Consider the following 17936-nt stretch of genomic DNA (forward strand, 5'->3'; position numbering starts at 1 on the left):
TATCAGACGTGAGATTTTAATTCATTGCTTCACTATTACTGACTCTACTGAGCAGAAAATTTGCAGACGTCATCGACATATAGTACTGAAGGCAATTATAAAATTATTTTGCTGTGTGACACACAGTTTAGGAGATATGGCGTGATAAATATAGAGTAACGCGAAAAAACAACTTTTCCTGAAAGCTTAAATATTTCTCTTTTTGAGTGACAATAAATTTTAATGTAATGTAAATAAAGGTGTCGGAAGGTAGTTCTCGGATCTCTTTATCATGTTCAGGTGCCAAATTATAAAAAACACAACTTTCATTTTTTAATTTCTGACGCCCCTGCCTTGTACACCCCTCGACGGCAGCGCTGTGGTCATGCGCCTTGCCGTGTTTACAGTACGTCTCTTGTTTCGGTGAATGGAGTATAGTAGCCTCAGTGACTTATAACTTTCTTGGGACATCTTCATCTACATCTACACACATATTCCCCAAGCCATGATGTGGCAGAGGGTATCTTGTACCACTACTAGTTATTTTCTTTTCTCTTCCATTTGTAAACAGAAAAATTTCTGTCTATATGCTTCCATACGAGTCCTAATTTCTCTTGTCTTATCTTTGTGGCCCTTACATGAAATGTACATTGGTGGCAGTAGAATCATTCTGTAGTCAGCTTGAAATGCTAGTTCTCTAAATTTTCTCAACAGCGTTCCTCGAAAAGAATGCTTTCCCTCCAGGAATTCCCATTTGAATTCCCAAAGCAACTCTGTAATATTTGTGTGTCGATTGAACCTACTGGTAACACAGCTGACAGCCTGCCTCCGAATTGCTTCGATGTCCTCCTTTAATCCAACTCGGTGAGGATCCCAAACACTCAAACAGTATCCAAGAATGGGTTGCACTGGTGTTCTATATGTGGTCTCCTTTACAAGTGACCAATAGTTTCCTAAAATTCTCCGAATAAACCAAAATTGACCGTTTGCCTTCCCTGCTACAGTCCTTACATACTCGTTTCATTTGCTATAGCTTTGTAGCATTACATCTACATACTTAATCGACATGGCTGTGTCAAGCACCACATTACTAATATTGTATTCAAACATTATGGGGTAGTTTTTTCTACTCACTGTCATTAACTTACATTTTTCTATATTTAGAGCTAGCTGCCACGCATCACATCAACTAGAAATTTTGTCTAAATTACCTCGTAACCTCCGACAATCACTCGAAGATGATACCTTCCCGTATGCCACGGCATCATCAGCAAACAGCTGCAGATTGTTGCTCATCCTGTCTGTCAGATCATTTATGTTTACAGAGAATAGCAGTGATCCTATCACACTCCCCTGGGGTGTTTCTGATGGTACCCTTGCCTCTGGGGAACACCTGCTTGTAACTTCATTAAGAGGCCGTTGTGGGGCTCCTAATTCTGGAAGATTGTACTGAGTCTCCATCAGATTCATACGAACCAGAGTCCCCGTGGACATTTTACTGTGAATTACTCCCACGCCTATTTGCACTAGAAGTAAAGTGCTTTGTTTTTGTACTACATGGGAATCATTATTTGAATGTGTGGAATCACACTCGGACACTACAGAAAACGCAAAGCTCTTACTCGTGGGCCACTCTCCTGGCCCTGCACGTGAAATCACTGATGTGGATGCAAGTGGCCATTCTCTCTGTGTGCCTGCCTGCAGTTTAATCTAACTATACTGAACTAAATGACTCTTCTCACATACCACAGGCTCGAAAGGTTTATATCTGTGACCAATTCCCTGCTGGCATTGGCCAGGCTAATCCGAGTTGGTAGCTTATTTGCTATTAGTGCCTGTTACAAATATGTTAATTGTAGTTTAATAAATTCCTGTTCTGAAACAGATGCAGTTCTCAAACTAAGCTTGTATCAACTTTCACTTCTCTTATTGTGGCTGGGCCTATGTGTAAGCCATCTCTCTGCAATCCTAATCACTTATCACCAGTTCATTGGTACTGTCTGTGCATTCTACCAGGCCGAATTAATCTGCGTCACTTTTTCTCGAGTTGCTAGTTTCGCAAGTGTTTCTGTATGTCAAATTGTCGCCTTCAAATGCATTACGGCTTTAACGAGCCCGTCGATCTTTGCTCGGGTGACTGAGAGACGTACACAGCTGCAGACTCACCTTGCGACTGGCAGACGAGCTCTGCCCAGAGAGCTGGCTCATCACGGGACTGTTGAGTGAGCGCTCACTGTTGGAGTGCAGCACGTCCTTGCCAACACCTCCGGACGAAGATGTCGTTGCGAGCAAGGCGGACTGCAGGGGCTTCCCACTTATGTCCTGCAGTGTCAGGATTCTCGGTGCCTGCTGAGCCGACAGCTCGGAGGATGGGCTGAGGCGAGCTAATGGTGTGCTCTGGAGTACGGGACCTCCACCTGTGCAAAAAAGTCAAGTGAACTTCAGATTGTCGTGTCAGATTTTGATTTATTCCACTTTGTCCAATTTTGTGTGTGTGTGTGTGTGTGTGTGTGTGTGTGTGTGTAAATGATGATAGGTAAATGCAGGAAATCACACAGAAGTAAAATAAACTCGAATTAATTGCATAAAGATTTCTTCTGATGCATCCACTGAGAAGGGGCCTATATATATTTTGTACGAATACACAGTAAACTGCACACTTGATAGATCTTACTTCCAGATCACATTCCAGTGTTACAGGAATATTAAATGTTCTGTGTTGCAGGTGTACATAACTAAGATTGGAAGCAACTCTCCGAAAGATGTGGGTTAGAAACTGAGAATCAATCTTAAGTAAGGCACAATATTATGGGGAAGTCATTGAGCTAACTATGATATGACCTTTGAAAATTGAATAAAGAAGTAAATGAAGAAATAAAGTAGTAGGAGATCAAACATTTTCTGCAAGTGAGACAAACATCAGAAGCGCTAAAATTGTGAGTCAATTGCCTAACAAAAACAAACTTACACGCATCATTTAGTGAAAGGATAGAAAGCTTTCATACAAACACCAGACTTTGGATTGGTCTTTTTCATTCTGGTGTTCTTTGTATCCTATTACAATCTCTTTTTCTCTGAATCTTTACTACATCAATTTTCTTCTATAATCTACACCTGCACTAAAACCTTTCCCCATGACTCTTCACCTTCTGTGCTAGCTTCACTGGGCTAAGATGCTGTCCTACGCATCCCATCAGCTTGCACATTTTAGCAACTACTAAAAATAGACTTTTTCTTACTATTTACTTTTAACAACTCTTAAATTTTGGATATCTGCTGCTTCATTTATTGCTCTAATCTACTCTGTGTTTCCTTGCAATGTTTAATTTTTTGAACAGCTTATTTTATTGGTTGCCTTTCAGTGGTTATAGGGTGGTTTATTCACTCTAATATGAAGATTCTCCAATACAACAAAATATGATTACATGTAATGGCAACAGGGAAACTGCAGAGCTTCATGGAGACACTCAGCAGTATGGGGCAACCATGCAAGGGTGTGAAGTGTATGTCACTGCTCACTCGGCCATACAACACTCCATGATCTACATCGGAAAGTTTCCAGTACGAGGTTACTTCTGCAACTGATTTCCAGAAACATTCAGCGTAACTTGAGCGCTGTCTGTACGAACACTGTCTTTTCCATTGTTTTCACAATGCCTTTTGCAAGCTAAATGTCTCTGAAACATGCAGCTGCCAAGCAACTATAGACACAGTAGAAGCTGTTAGTAGAAAAATAAAAAACCACAGTAGATAAATATCGTAATACATTTGGATTTGTTCATTAAAACGTGTGATTTTGTTATACAAGAAACAATAGCTTCTCATATCACTAGACCAAATAGAAAAATTGACCATAATATAAAGAAAGGAGGAATGCCTACATAAACAAAATGTGGAATAAAGTCATAGACCACAGACATAAACGAGAAGTCCACTGATCACTTGTTTGAGTATGGGGCTTCAGTAAAAAGACTTTTGATACATGCTAGATAGTACAAGGCGTGTTCTTTTAAGTAAGTACCAATCTGAAATTAAAAAAAGGCATGCTAAGATATCTCAATAATTTTATTTTTACATGGAAGCCTGTACCTCAAGCTACTTTTCTACATAATTTCCGTCAATATTGACGCACTTGTCGTAACATTGTACCAGTTTTAGAATATCCTCCTCACAGCCTGACTTGTTAACCACTGCATCACCACTGTTTTGACTTCGTCATCGTCTTGAAGACGCTGACCATCCAGGTGCAGGAACAGATGGTAGTCACTGGGTGCAAGATCGGGGCTGTACGGAGGATGATCAAGAGTTTTGCATCGAGAAGATGTGATGAGATCTTTGGTCTGATTCGCCACATGCAGATGGGCATTGTCTTGCAGCAAAATGATGCCCTTGCTCAACTTCCATGGACTGTTGCTTTGATTCTGGTATGCCGTAGACCACCCATGTTTCATCGCCCGTAACAATTTGGCTTAAGAAATCATCACCGTCGTTGCGGTACTGCTCAAGGAAAGTCAATGCACTGTCTAAACGTTTGGTTTTGTGCATAGCCGTGAACATTTTCGGTACCGAATGTGTGCACAATTTTTGGTAATTCAAGTGCTCGGTCACAATGCCATACAAAACACTACAAATAACATTAGGAAAGTCATCCCGCAAGGAGGAAATTGTAAAGCGTCTGTTTTCTCTCACCTTACTGTCCACTTCCTACACCCAACTTTCATTAACGACTGAAGGACGTCCACTCCATTGTTCGTCATGCACATTTGTGTGGCCATCTTTAAATACTTTTACCCACTTTCTTACCATTCCATCACTCATAATGTTTTCTACGTAAACTGCACAGATCTCACAATGAATATAGATCGCTTTTAGGTCTTTAGCACTAAGAAATCTTATAACAGTCCGTACTTCACAGTCGGCGGGACTCACGATTATTGGAGGCATTTTAAACTCAGTACACAATGTAAACAAGGAAAAATCAGACTGTAATGGCGTCAGTGTGTAGATTAAGATACAGGCTTTCACGTAAAAATAAAATTCTTGAGATATCTTAGCACGTCTTTTTTTAATTTCAAAACGATACTTACTTAAAAAATACGTCTCGTAATTTCAGCCAAATAATTCTCCATATACTGGCACATCATTACATAAAATATTTAAAGCAGTAAAAATATAAATCATTTCCAGATAATTAGGAGTTGAGTGTGAAAGAGTAAGCCACTAGGTGTATCACGAGCAGATGTAGGCAAAATCTTGAAGGGAATTGGGTTATTTTTAAGACTTGTGTACATTAAAAGTGAGATAAATGTTGGTGGGAGGAAGTATTATGAAAAAATACTAATTATAGAATTCAGAGGAAAGATAGCAATAACAAAATAAGAAGTCGATAAAGAAGATGTGCTTGAAATTTAAGTGGCTCAGGTGTTTCAAGATTAACAGTCACATGTGCATGATGTGAGACAATAATGGTCTTATATGGGATTTCATCAAAACTCTAGTGATATCTACATCTACATCTACATTCATACTCCGCAAGCCACCTGATGGTGTGTGGCGGAGGGTACCTTGAGTACCTCTATCGGTTCTCCCTTCTATTCCAGTCTCGTATTGTTCGTGGAAAGAAGGATTGTCGGTATGCTTCTGTGTGGGCTCTAATCTCTCTGATTTTATCATCATGGTCTCTTCGCGAGATATACGTTGGAGGGAGCAATATACTGCTTGACTCCCGGTGGAGGTATGTTCTTGAAACTTCAACAAAAGCCCATACCCAGCTACTGAGCATCTCTCCTGCAGACTCTTCCACTGGAGTTTATCTATCATCTCCGTAACGCTTTTGCGATCCTGTAACAAAGCGCGCTGATCTCCGTTAGATCTTCTCTATCTCTTCTATCAACCCTATCTGGTACGGACCCCACACTACTGAGCAGTATTCATGCAGTGGGTGAACAAGCGTACTGTAACCTACTTCCTTTGTTTTCGGATTGCATTTCCTTAGGATTCTTCCAATGAAACTCAGTCTGGCATCTGCTTTACCAATGATCAACTTTACATGATCATTCCATTTTAAATCACTCCTAATGCGTACTCCCAGATAATTTATGGAATTAACTGCTTCCAGTTGCTGACCTGCTATATTGTAGCTAAATGATAATGGAACTATCTTTCTATATATTCCCAGCACATTACACTTGTCTACATTGAGATTCAATTGCCATTCCCTGCACCATGTGTCAATTCGCTGCAGATCCTTCTGCATTTCAGTACAATTTTCCAATGTTACAACCTCTCGATATACCACAGCATCATCCGCAAAAAGCCTCAGCGAACTTCTGATGTCATCCACAAGGTCATTTATGTATATTGTGAATAGCAACGGTCCTACGACACTCCCCTGCGGCACACCTGAAATCACTCTTACTTCGGAAGACTTCTCTCCATTGAGAATGACATGCTGCGTTATATGCTGATATTCGTTGGGAAATTTCTGTTATGGTGAAATAGCATTGTGAAGGTAAGTGAGGACTGAAGTACTGTCAGGTCGAAATGTGGATTAATAAACAGTTAGTACAAGTGTTGTTTGTCAAAATAACTGAATATAAACCCTCTCAATCCCAACTTAAAAAGTGCAGTGTAATTGAGCTGCACAAAAATTAAAACAGGGCCATTGGATTGGTACTGGGCACACCATCACAGGTCTTAATGTTCCTTCAAATGTGAGTCCTTCACATCCAACCAAATGACATCTCAATGCCTCAATGAAATCTGCGACCACTAATAACCATTGAAATGTAGCGAGAGGTGGTGGAAGATTACAGTGACCACGCACATACTTCAGCAATTACCCATTTGCTCTTTTTGGGCAAAAAAATAAGAAAAAAAATCAGCCACAGCAAAAAAGAAAACAAGACACCACAGCTTACCTGCTCCCGAACCAGCCGCCACGGAGCCCGGCCCCGGCCCTGGCGCACCGGGTGAACTGTCAGCTGGGGGCGGGGGAGCCGCCTGGCGCGGGGAATCCCTCTGCGGTGGTGCAAAACCGCCACGGGGCGAGTGCCGGTGCTGCTGCTGTTGCGCCGCCGCGCTCCCACTGGCAGAGTGCTTGTGGTGGTAGCCCACCCCTGTGGCAGACAGAACTGCTGCTTTGTAAATCCACCCGTCTCGTCTCACAGGAACTGGCATCATTATTCTCGAAAATCGAGCTACTTCTCTACTCGAGATGTGCTAACACTACACGTCTCCAGAAAAGTTACTGTTACTAGCACATATTACACAAAATAGCTGATGACGAAGTCATTTTAGATAATGTATTCATTAAAAAATGTATTCAGTTACACATTCTTACCAACGGTCGGTGGTGGAAGATGAGGAGGTGTGGCCCGGTATTTTCTGACATTTCCACCTTCACGGTACCCTTTGTAGTGGTACACTATGTCTATATCAGACGGTGCGATGGAACTCGCATTCTCTAGGTCGTAGTGCTCGGGCAGGTCGGGATCGTTGGGCCCGACCGATGCCGATGTGGGCTGGGGTGCGGGTGCGGAGGAGGGGGCGCTCAGCTGTGGCGGCTGCAGCGGTGGCTGCAGGGGCTTCCCCACTACTTCACGCTCGATAATATCTGGACGCTGTGCCACGATCTCACGTTCCTGCACAAAACAGACTGTCGATTAGACTGTGCAGTGGCCGAGCTCTGTTAAACGACTCTTTTTTTCCTTAAAAACCGCATTATATTTTTTTTTTTTTTTTTTTTTTTTTTGTTTTAAATACTGCTTGCACAGAAACTTGTATTAGTTGTGGCAGATATCTCCCACAATACAAGCAAGAGAGCCAGAGAAACATAACAAAAAAAATGAATAGGTAGAACATTTATTCTCACTAAAAAGAGTACAGTAAATATTATGGAGGGTCACTGACTGACACAGTGTATATGTTTCTTGAAATTTCAGGATTACAAATTGTTGTCTCCTCCCAAAACCTGTGGAACATTACCATCTTCGTGCACAATTTCAGTGAGTTTTCTATTCTGTGAGAATCTTACTCCAGCCAGGAAACATTTTGGCAGTGAAATTCACTGAGGAATCCCATTTCAATCAATTAAGTTCCCAGTCGTAGCACCTTCTGTGTTCATTTTATGTTCTTTAAGGAGCTTGCTACAGATTTTTATTGTTTCCTTTCTTATTTCACAATCTTTTCAGTGTCATACAATGGAAAACTGGCATGAAATAACACCATCCTTTTTCTTTATCATGTCTTTGCAAGTGTACTAAGAACATTAATCTCAACCCCAATAAATAAGTTCACCTAAAGTAGACTACCTCTTAGAATTAAGTTCTATGTTGCAGTCGAATGTATGTTCTTTTGAGATTTTCTGGCAGATTAAAGCTGTATGCTAGGCCACAATCTTATTTTTCATTAACAATGCAGCACTATCCACAAAACATGAGGTTCCAGTTTTGAATCCTGGTCCAGCACACAGCTTTAATTTGTCACGAACTTTCATATGCTTCTCATGCCGTTTCCAATATCTCATGTATTTATCACCATTACCATCTTCCTACTCAGAGAAAGAAAGATTCACACACAATCTTTACTAGTGAGTATTTGTAATACGATGCCATTCGTGAAATTATCTGCTGCTAAATGTCTTCCATGTCAATTCACGAAAGTATTTTGAAATTTTTTCATTGGCTGTGAATTCCTTGTTATCAGTTGTATTAGGTATAACTGTACTACCCATAGTGACATATGAAAATTTCTGCCGGACCGGAACTCAAACCCAGATTTCCTGCTTGTCGAGAGTGGTCTCTTTAACCACTTCAGCTGTCCTTGCATGCTCCCTGGATTGACGCAAGCCACCATATGTCACACTGTCTACATCCTACATCGTAGTCCCCTAAATTCATCACCTAATGCTCGCAACATTACTTGGATACCTGCAACAGTGACAATGAGACAAAGAGGGATCAAGACCAATGTTGTGATTGCCATGTGCCTGCCTAAGCTCGCAATACTTACTTGCACATCTGAAACGACAGACATTAGTGACAATTCAAAGCTGTACAAAGTACTTCTGAGCACAGTCCAGCACAAATTTTCATATGTCACTATTGAGTAGTGGACCTATAACAAAATATGGCTGATTTTATGGAATTCACAGCCAGTGAATAAATTTTGAAGTATTTTGTACAGAATGATTTTTCACTCTGCAGCGGAGTGTGCACTGATAAGAAACTTACTGGCAGATTAAAACTGTATGCCGGACCGAGACTCGAACTCGGGACCTTTGCCTTTCGCGGCAAGTACTCTACCAACTGAGCTACCCAAGCTGTGAGGACGAGGCGTGAGTCGTGCTTGGGTAGTTCAGTTGGTAGAGCACTTGCCCGTGAAAGGCAAAAGTCCCGAGTTCGAGTCTCGATCCTGCACACAGTTTTAATCTGCCAGTATGTTTCTTATTTTGTACAGGTTTGGATTGGCAACAATGTCTACTCCTTCAGACACACATGTCAAGTATTGTTGTGCCACTGACTCGAATGGGCTGTGACTACGCTGCCAGTTACAAAAAATCTGTTGGCAGACACTAGAGTACTGCTACCTCAGCATTCAGCACTCTACAGGTTGCCTTACAATAGACTGGTCTGCTCCAAATATGGTGCCTAGGGCAGCACTTTGCAGTTTTACATGAAACTGAGTGGGGATTTTCTGTCACAGTAATGTCATCGGGATGAGTATTACTTTGCCCTCTGCACAGCTGAAGATCACAATCACTGGTCTTCACCACAGATACATCTCTTATCAACAAGCACGAGGGCCATTCTGTCCTGACGCCAGACCAGGATTTTGTCACAATCACCGACGATGTTGTGCTGCATCTCGACTTTGATACTGTCTTTGACTCTGGCTGCAGCACCTGTGCACCCTCAGAGCCGACATTCTCCGATTGCTCCGGCTACTAGATTCGAGGCCTGATAGCTCTGATTTTCTCTACGCTTTTGGGCATTGAATGGGGTCCAGCTCCAGGAAGCCACTCCACGTCAGCTGATCAGTGGTACTCTGCCATCTCTAGATGTCCCAGCTGCGTTTCGGCTGACCGGCAGTACACGTGACTGACTGCCTTTCTGCACCGGTCTGAGCTTGCACCATCAATTCTGTGAGACCACTCCAGCCAGCTACCACAGGCACTGCTGATGTCGCAGTCTGCCAGCAGACACAGGCAATGTTGCATTCCACTACTATGGGACTTCCCGACTGCTGGCACTGGCTGACTCGTGTGTAGAATGAGCAATCAATAAAGCTGTTTATCGTACGAGAGCATTCTCTGGCCTTGCCATCGTCACGGACCTGGCATTTGCCATTCTCTGTGGTCACCTGTCACCTGTATTTGACATCCTGAAGGCCAGGATGATCCTGCAATCCCTGGATGTCTGTGCAGTACAAAAAATCCATACTCTGCAAACTACTGTGTGGTGCACTGCAGATAGTGCTTCCCACAGAACCACAAATTGGGGCTTCTTCCCATTCCATTTGCACGTGGGGAGTGGGTATACAGACTGCCAAAATGCTTCTGGACATACTGAGATTAGTGTAATCTAAACTTCCAAGTTGGCTACAGGAGCAGTACATGGGGAGGGTGATGGAGGTCGTGCATTCCACGTGAAATAAAAATACCAAATTTATCTCACCATTTTTGATTCTGCTAATATTTGGTGGGAGCTGAGACTAAGAAAAGTACCCCATTTCCATTTTTTTAAAAATCTCATACAGTTTTTGCAATACAGCTGTGTAAAATTTTCAAAAACTGGCTAAAAAAAAGTGAACAACCCATTTTAAAATCACTATAGGAGCTGTCCTAATTGAGATACTGGTCTGGGAAAGGTATCATTCTGCATCATTTTTTATGCTCTTTCCAGTGATATACAACACATAATAGGTTCCAATTAAGATTAAAAAATACAAGCTGAATTTCTCATTTAATTTTTTCCAGAAAGTACACAATTAAAAATTTTCAAAAAATTTCCACAAATACTTAGTTCTGCAATACATGGCAAAATACAAATATGGGATGATGATGGGTTCATTGTGAAAAAAATTATTCTTTATCTTGTTTTTCATTAATAGCCTCACAATTGAAACTAATAGCCTACTAACTGGAGAACAAAAATACTGAACATGGGACCTATAACTACAAATTTAAATAAGGTATGAAGAAAATGTACTTATTGATGTAATAGTTCTGGTCCATGATGCTTAGACCAGAACTATCAAATACATGCTTGTTTTTGAACTGTAGGTACCTATACATGTAGCTAAATGTAACACAATAGGTACTAACAGTTTTAAATAACTATCTATAAAACCTGCCTTCCAAAAAATTAACTCCAAATAAAACCATTAATACTCTATAAGCGCGCGCGCATGCACACACACACACACACACACACACACACACACGCACACACACATATATATATATAAAAGATTCCATGAGTTACCAAATGGGAAAGCGCTGGTAGATAGGCACAATAAAAAAAACACACAAACACACACACAAAATTTCGAGCTTTTGCAACCCCCGGTTGCTTGGTCAGGAAAAAAGGACAGGTATACACTCGCACACACACACATATCCATCCGCACATACACAGACACCAATGTGTATGTGCGGATGGATATGTGTGTGTGTGTGTGTGTGTGTGTGTGTGCGAGTGTATACCTGTCCTTTTTTCCCCCTAAGGTAAGTCTTTCCGCTCCCGGGATTGGAATGACTCCTTACCCTCTCCCTTAAAACACACATCCTTTCGTCTTTCCCTCTCCTTCCCTCTTTCCTGACGAAGCAACTGTTTGTTGCGAAAGCTTGAATTTTGTGTGTATGTTTGTGTTTGTTTGTGTGTCTATCGACCTGCCAGCACTTTCGCTTGGTAAGGTAATCCCATTCCTGATGTCCAGGCGGGGCTCCAAGGAATCCTCAGAACCTAAGGCCCCCTACAAAACCTTTCACCTGACTCCATCAACCTCCTGACCCCACCAACACCCCGCACCCCTACCTTCTACCTTCTTCCTAAAATTCACAAACCCAATCATCCCGGCCGTCCCATTGTAGCTGGTTACCAAGCCCCCACAGAACGCATCTCTGCCTACGTAGATCAACACCTTCAACCCATCACATGCAGTCTCCCATCATTCATCAAAGACACCAACCACTTTCTCGAACGCCTGGAATCCCTACCCAGTCTGTTACCCCCGGAAACCATCCTTGTAACCATTGATGCCACTTCCTTATACACTAATATTCTGCATGTCCAGGGCCTCGCTGCGATGGAGCACTTCCTTTCACGCCGATCACCTGCCACCCTACCTAAAACCTCTTTCCTCATTACCTTAGCCAGCTTCATCCTGACCCACAACTTCTTCACTTTCGAAGGCCAGACATACCAACAATTAAAGGGTACAGCCATGGGTACCAGGATGGCCCCCTCGTACGCCAACCTATTCATGGGTCGCTTAGAGGAAGCCTTCTTGGTTACCCAGGCCTGCCAACCCAAAGTTCGGTACAGATTTATTGATGACATTTTCATGATCTGGACTCACAGTGAAGAAGAACTCCAGAATTTCCTCTCCAACCTCAACTCCTTTGGTTCCATCAGATTCACCTGGTCCTACTCTAAATCCCATGCCACTTTCCTTGACGTTGACCTCCACCTGTCCAATGGCCAGCTTCACACGTCCGTCCACATCAAACCCACCAACAAGCAACAGTACCTCCATTACGACAGCTGCCACCCATTCCACATCAAACGGTCCCTTCCCTACAGCCTAGGTCTTCGTGGCAAACGAATCTGCTCCAGTCCGGAATCCTTGAACCATTACACGAACAACCTGAAAACAGCTTTCGCATCCCGTAACTACCCTACCGACCTGGTACAGAAGCAAATAACCAGAGCCACTTCCTCATCTCCTCAAACCCAGAACCTTCCACAGAAGAACCCCAAAAGTGCCCCACTTGTGACAGGATACTTTCCGGGACTGGATCAGATTCTGAATGTGGCTCTCCAGCAGGGATACGACTTCCTCAAATCCTGCCCTGAAATGAGATCCATCCTTCATGAAATCCTCCCCACTCCACCTAGAGTGTCTTTCCGCCGTCCACCTAACCTTCGTAACCTCTTAGTTCATCCCTATGAAATCCCCAAACCACCTTCCCTACCCTCTGGCTCCTACCCTTGAAACCGCCCCCGGTGTAAAACCTGTCCCATGCACCCTCCCTCCACCACCTACTCCAGTCCTGTAACCCGGAAGGTGTACACAATCAAAGGCAGAGCCACGTGTGAAAGCACCCACGTGATCTACCAACTGACCTGCCTACACTGTGATGCATTCTATGTGGGAATGACCAGCAACAAACTGTCCATTCGCATGAATGGACACAGGCAGACAGTGTTTGTTGGTAATGAGGACCACCCTGTGGCTAAACATGCCTTGGTGCACGGCCAGCACATCTTGGCACAGTGTTACACTGTCCGGGTTATCTGGATACTTCCCACTAACACCAACCTGTCAGAACTCCGGAGATGGGAACTTGCCCTTCAACATATCCTCTCTTCTCGCTATCCGCCAGGCCTCAATCTCCGCTAATTTCTAATGTCAATTTGCCGCCGCTCATACCTCACCTGTCTTTCAACATCATCTTTGCCTCTATACTTCCGCCTCGACTGACATCTCTGCCCAAACTCTTTGCCTTTACAAATGTTTGCTTGTGTCTGTGTATATGCGGATGGATATGTGTGTGTGTGCGAGTGTATACCTGTCCTTTTCCCCCCCTAAGGTAAGTCTTTCCGCTCCCGGGATTGGAATGACTCCTTACCCTCTCCCTTAAAACCCATATCCTTTTGTCTTTCCTTCTCCTTCCCTCTTTCCTGACGAGGCAACCGTTGGTTGCGAAAGCTAGAATTTTGTGTGTATGTTTGTGTGTCTATCGACCTGCCAGCACTTTTGTTTGGTAAGTCTCATCATCTTTCTTTTTAAATATATATAAAAACAAAGATGATGTGACTTACCAAATGAAAGTGCTGGCAGGTCGACAGACACACAAACGAATACAAACATACACAAAAAATTCAAGCTTTCGCAACAAACTGTTGCCTCATCAGGAAAGAGGGAAGGAGAGGGAAAGACGAAAGGATGTGGGTTTTAAGGGAGAGGGTAACGAGTCATTCCAGTCCCGGGAGCGGAAAGACATACCTTAGGGGAAAAAAAGGACGGGTATACACTCGTGTGCGTGGCCAAAATGAACACTTTAATTACAATCCTTTCTTGGAAATTTATTTGCGATGTGATAGTTTTGTTTTATCTTTCCTTTCCATGACTTTTCTGAAAATGTTGATACATACAATATACTGTTCATTATTTAATTTGAACTGAACGTAAATAATGTAAAAATTGAAAATAAAAACGAAAAAGTTTACTGCACGGGGACTCAATCCCACAATCCTCAGATTATCGCTCTGAATGCCTTCTACTGAGCCGACTGCTGCCTGGATGCTACACTAACATAAGGGGCTCAAGTCACCCCCCATTTGCCCCAGAAATGCAATTTTTCCTTTAAATGCTTGATCATCTGGGGCTTCCAGGTCTGTCACTTTCATTTTGGGTCAGTCGCTGTATATGCTTATCTTTTACTTATTGTGTACGTCCTCCTTTGAAATACTCTCATCCACAATTGATACACCACTCTCAACACCGTTTCCACTTCCAGAAGCAGTCTTGGTACGCGAAACGCTATCTAATAATTTTCTTTTATCTCGTCTACCATCACAAATCTTTGTCCTTTCAATGGGTTTTTCACCTTTGGAAATACAAAAAAATTCTACAGGGGCCAGATCTGTAGAGTACGGAGCATGATGCACTACAGTGAATTCGTTTTTTCTGTGTGCTAGTCAGGCACCAACAGGGATGAATTTGCAGGTGCATTATCATGAAACAAGAGCCATAAATTGCCTTGCCACATTTCAGGCCATTTCCTTCTCGCATTTTATTGCAGGCATTGCAACAAGTCCCAATCTTACTTAATGATTAACAGTTTGTCCCTATGCCACGAATTCATGATGAACTAGTCCTTCAGAATTAAAAAAAAAAAAACTATCAGCATAGCACTGACATGTGACCTGACCTGACAAGTTATTTTTGGTTTTCGAGAACCTTTCCCGACACACTGTGAAGATTGAATCTTGGTCTCAACATCATAATCGTAGATCATCTCTCGTCACCAGTTATGATTCTCTTAAGGAACACAAATTGCATGATCCAAAAGCACTTTATGCATTGCGAGGCGACGGCCTTTCTGGTTTCAACTCATGAGCCATGCAGCGAAGTTAGCAGTAACATGATGTATTCCAAGATGATGTGTCAGGATTTCATGAAATGATCCAACTGAAATGTTACATTCCACTGCAATGTCTCGGACAGTCAGTCTTCGATTGACAAGCCCAATTTCATTGACGTTCCTGTCGTGAGCATCGTCAATAGACGTCGAAGGGCGTCCCGAACGAGGGTCATCTTTAACTTCTGTCCAGCCATTTTTAAACCATGTTTACCATTTGTAACATCAATTATGGCTTAAGCACTCATCGCCGTAGGCTTCCTGCATCATTTGGTGGGTCTCTATAAAGGTTTTCTTGGGTTTCACGCAAAATTTAATGCAGATACATTGCTCCTCTAACTTTATCACCTCAAAATTCGCAAACAGTGTGACACAACGTTCTACTCAATACAGCACTAAGAAATAAATAACAGACATACAACAATGAAACTTCCAGTAGTTACACATTAAACACAGGTGTGTGCGGGGATGCCGACATCACCACCCCTACACACCACTGGCACAAAATTACGAATGTTCCAGAATTTTTTGAACAGACTTCATATACCATAAATCTGAAAAAAATCAGTGACAAGTAGTAGGCAGTCCCCTAGTGAGAACCGTGAATCGGATAAATGCCTGACCCGGGCTACAGCTTGGTGACCACTGCTGTAGACTTTCTGAATTTTCCCAGAACCCTACCGATGAACCAATATTTGCGATCTTCTACATCTGCTTCACTGTTCTGCAGACCACTGTGAAATGCAGGGCAGAGAATACTTCCTATATTGTACCACCCTTCACAATCTTTGCCACACTCTAATGTTTATCCACATCTGACTGAATATTTGTGCAGCTTTCTTCACACAGAACTTCATTACAACTCAATCATCTGTAAAAGAAGCCTGATGATTCAATTAATATTGCCAGGCATATCATTATTGTACGACATGAGCCAAAAGTAATTTCCGGGGGTATCTTAACAAAATTTTATTTTATTTTATTTGCTTATTTAACTTAATCAGGGTCTGCAGGCCTCTTTACATAAGATCCGGGTTTCACACATCAGAGATCAGAGTTACTTAAGCAATAATGCTAAATTTAATACGGCAAATAGTAATAAAATACTGTTGGTAAAATTGGAACATATTTAAATGGATGTACAGATAAAGTGAAGAAGTAGTACTGACTAAGAACTAATAAACTTAGTGCTAGGGATACTACTATACTGTCCAGTCATACTATGGGACCATCATCTATATTCAATCTCGGTGTGCGATAACTACTCACAGATGGTATGTGGTAGCATTAGCAGTGGAAGATATAAAGAATGTGTCAAGAAGATGGGGAAAACAATGCAATCACTACTGTAATGCAGAAATGGAGCAATTCATCTGACAGCAAGAAGAGTACAATCATTGGCTTTTGGGCCAAGAGTGGAAGCATTTCCGAAATGGCTAAGTTGGTAAACTGGTTTGTGCACCCATGCTGACTGCTGTCCATCTGCAACCGAGTCTAGAGTTTGCATGTCAATACTGGAACTGGACGTGACTTTGTACGCTTTCCCGGTGTAATAAGTCTTGAAAGTTTCTTCGGGTTGTTGCCAGATCCTAAAATCAAGTCAATTCAATATTTTGGTGAGCCCACTGTTCGCCATCTTCAGGAGAATGTTGCTGATACTGAGAGAACTGTTCTCAGTGGGACTCAGCAGTATCAGCAGTGTTCTCCTGAAGATGGTGACAGTTGGACTGAAAAAATATTGAATCGAGCTGATTTTAAGATCCGACAGCAAACCTGAAAAAACTTCCAAGACTGTAGCTGGAGCGGCAACACGGGGCCTTTTCATATGAATCACGTTTTATGCTCCATCGGACAGATGGCTGCTGGCACATATGGCGTGAAACGTTCGAAAGCAAAGCAAAGACTCTGTAACCAGGAGGGAGTGTTATGGTCCGGGGAATGTTTTCATGGTACTCTGGAAGGCACACTGGATCAACACAAGTATACACCTATCCTTGGGGACCATGTTCACCCCCGCATGGAGTTTCTTTTTCCTTGGCACAATGGCATCTACCAGCAGGTCACTACAACTTGTCCCACAGCTTGCAGTGTATACATCTACATCTACATCATACCGAATGGTGTGTGGTGGAGGATACTTTCGGTATCCATATCTGATCCCTCCAACCCTGTTCCAATCGAGAATAGTGTGTGGGAAGAATGATTGTCGGTAAGCCTCTGTATTGGCTCTAATTTCTTGCATTTTCTCCTCATGGTCAATGCACAAGGTGTATGTGGGGGAAGCAATATGTTGTCTGATCCTCCTGAAAAGTGCTGTCGGGAAATTTCAATAGTAAATCTCTCCGTGATGCACAAAGTCTCTCTTGTAACGTCTGCCAGTGGAGTTTGTTAAGCATCTCCGTAACGGTCTCTCGCCAGCTAAACAATCCCGTGACGAAACGCACTGCTCTTCGTTGGATCTTCACTATCTCCTCAATCAGTCCACCTGACAGGGATCCCAGATAGATGAACAATACTCAAGAATCGGGCAAACGAGTGCCTTATAAGCCACTTCTTTCGTGGACGAGTTACATTTCCTTAAGATTCT

The 17936-nt window shown here is 42.5% G+C and overlaps 1 protein-coding gene across 1 annotated transcript in view; it reads right to left on the reverse strand.

The window, feature by feature from the left end:
* Positions 1-17936, reverse strand: part of LOC126092940 (cadherin-related tumor suppressor-like) — a 518310-nt gene that overhangs the window by 28017 nt on the left and 472357 nt on the right. The window contains exons 31-33 of the mRNA XM_049908671.1: positions 7322-7622; positions 6900-7097; positions 2146-2396 (exon numbers count right to left, since the gene is read on the reverse strand). Coding sequence (XP_049764628.1) covers positions 2146-2396; positions 6900-7097; positions 7322-7622 — 750 coding nt within the window. The remainder of the gene's footprint in view (positions 1-2145; positions 2397-6899; positions 7098-7321; positions 7623-17936) is intronic.

Source organism: Schistocerca cancellata, chromosome 7 (assembly GCF_023864275.1).
Source record: "Schistocerca cancellata isolate TAMUIC-IGC-003103 chromosome 7, iqSchCanc2.1, whole genome shotgun sequence".
NCBI lineage: Eukaryota > Metazoa > Arthropoda > Insecta > Orthoptera > Acrididae > Schistocerca > Schistocerca cancellata.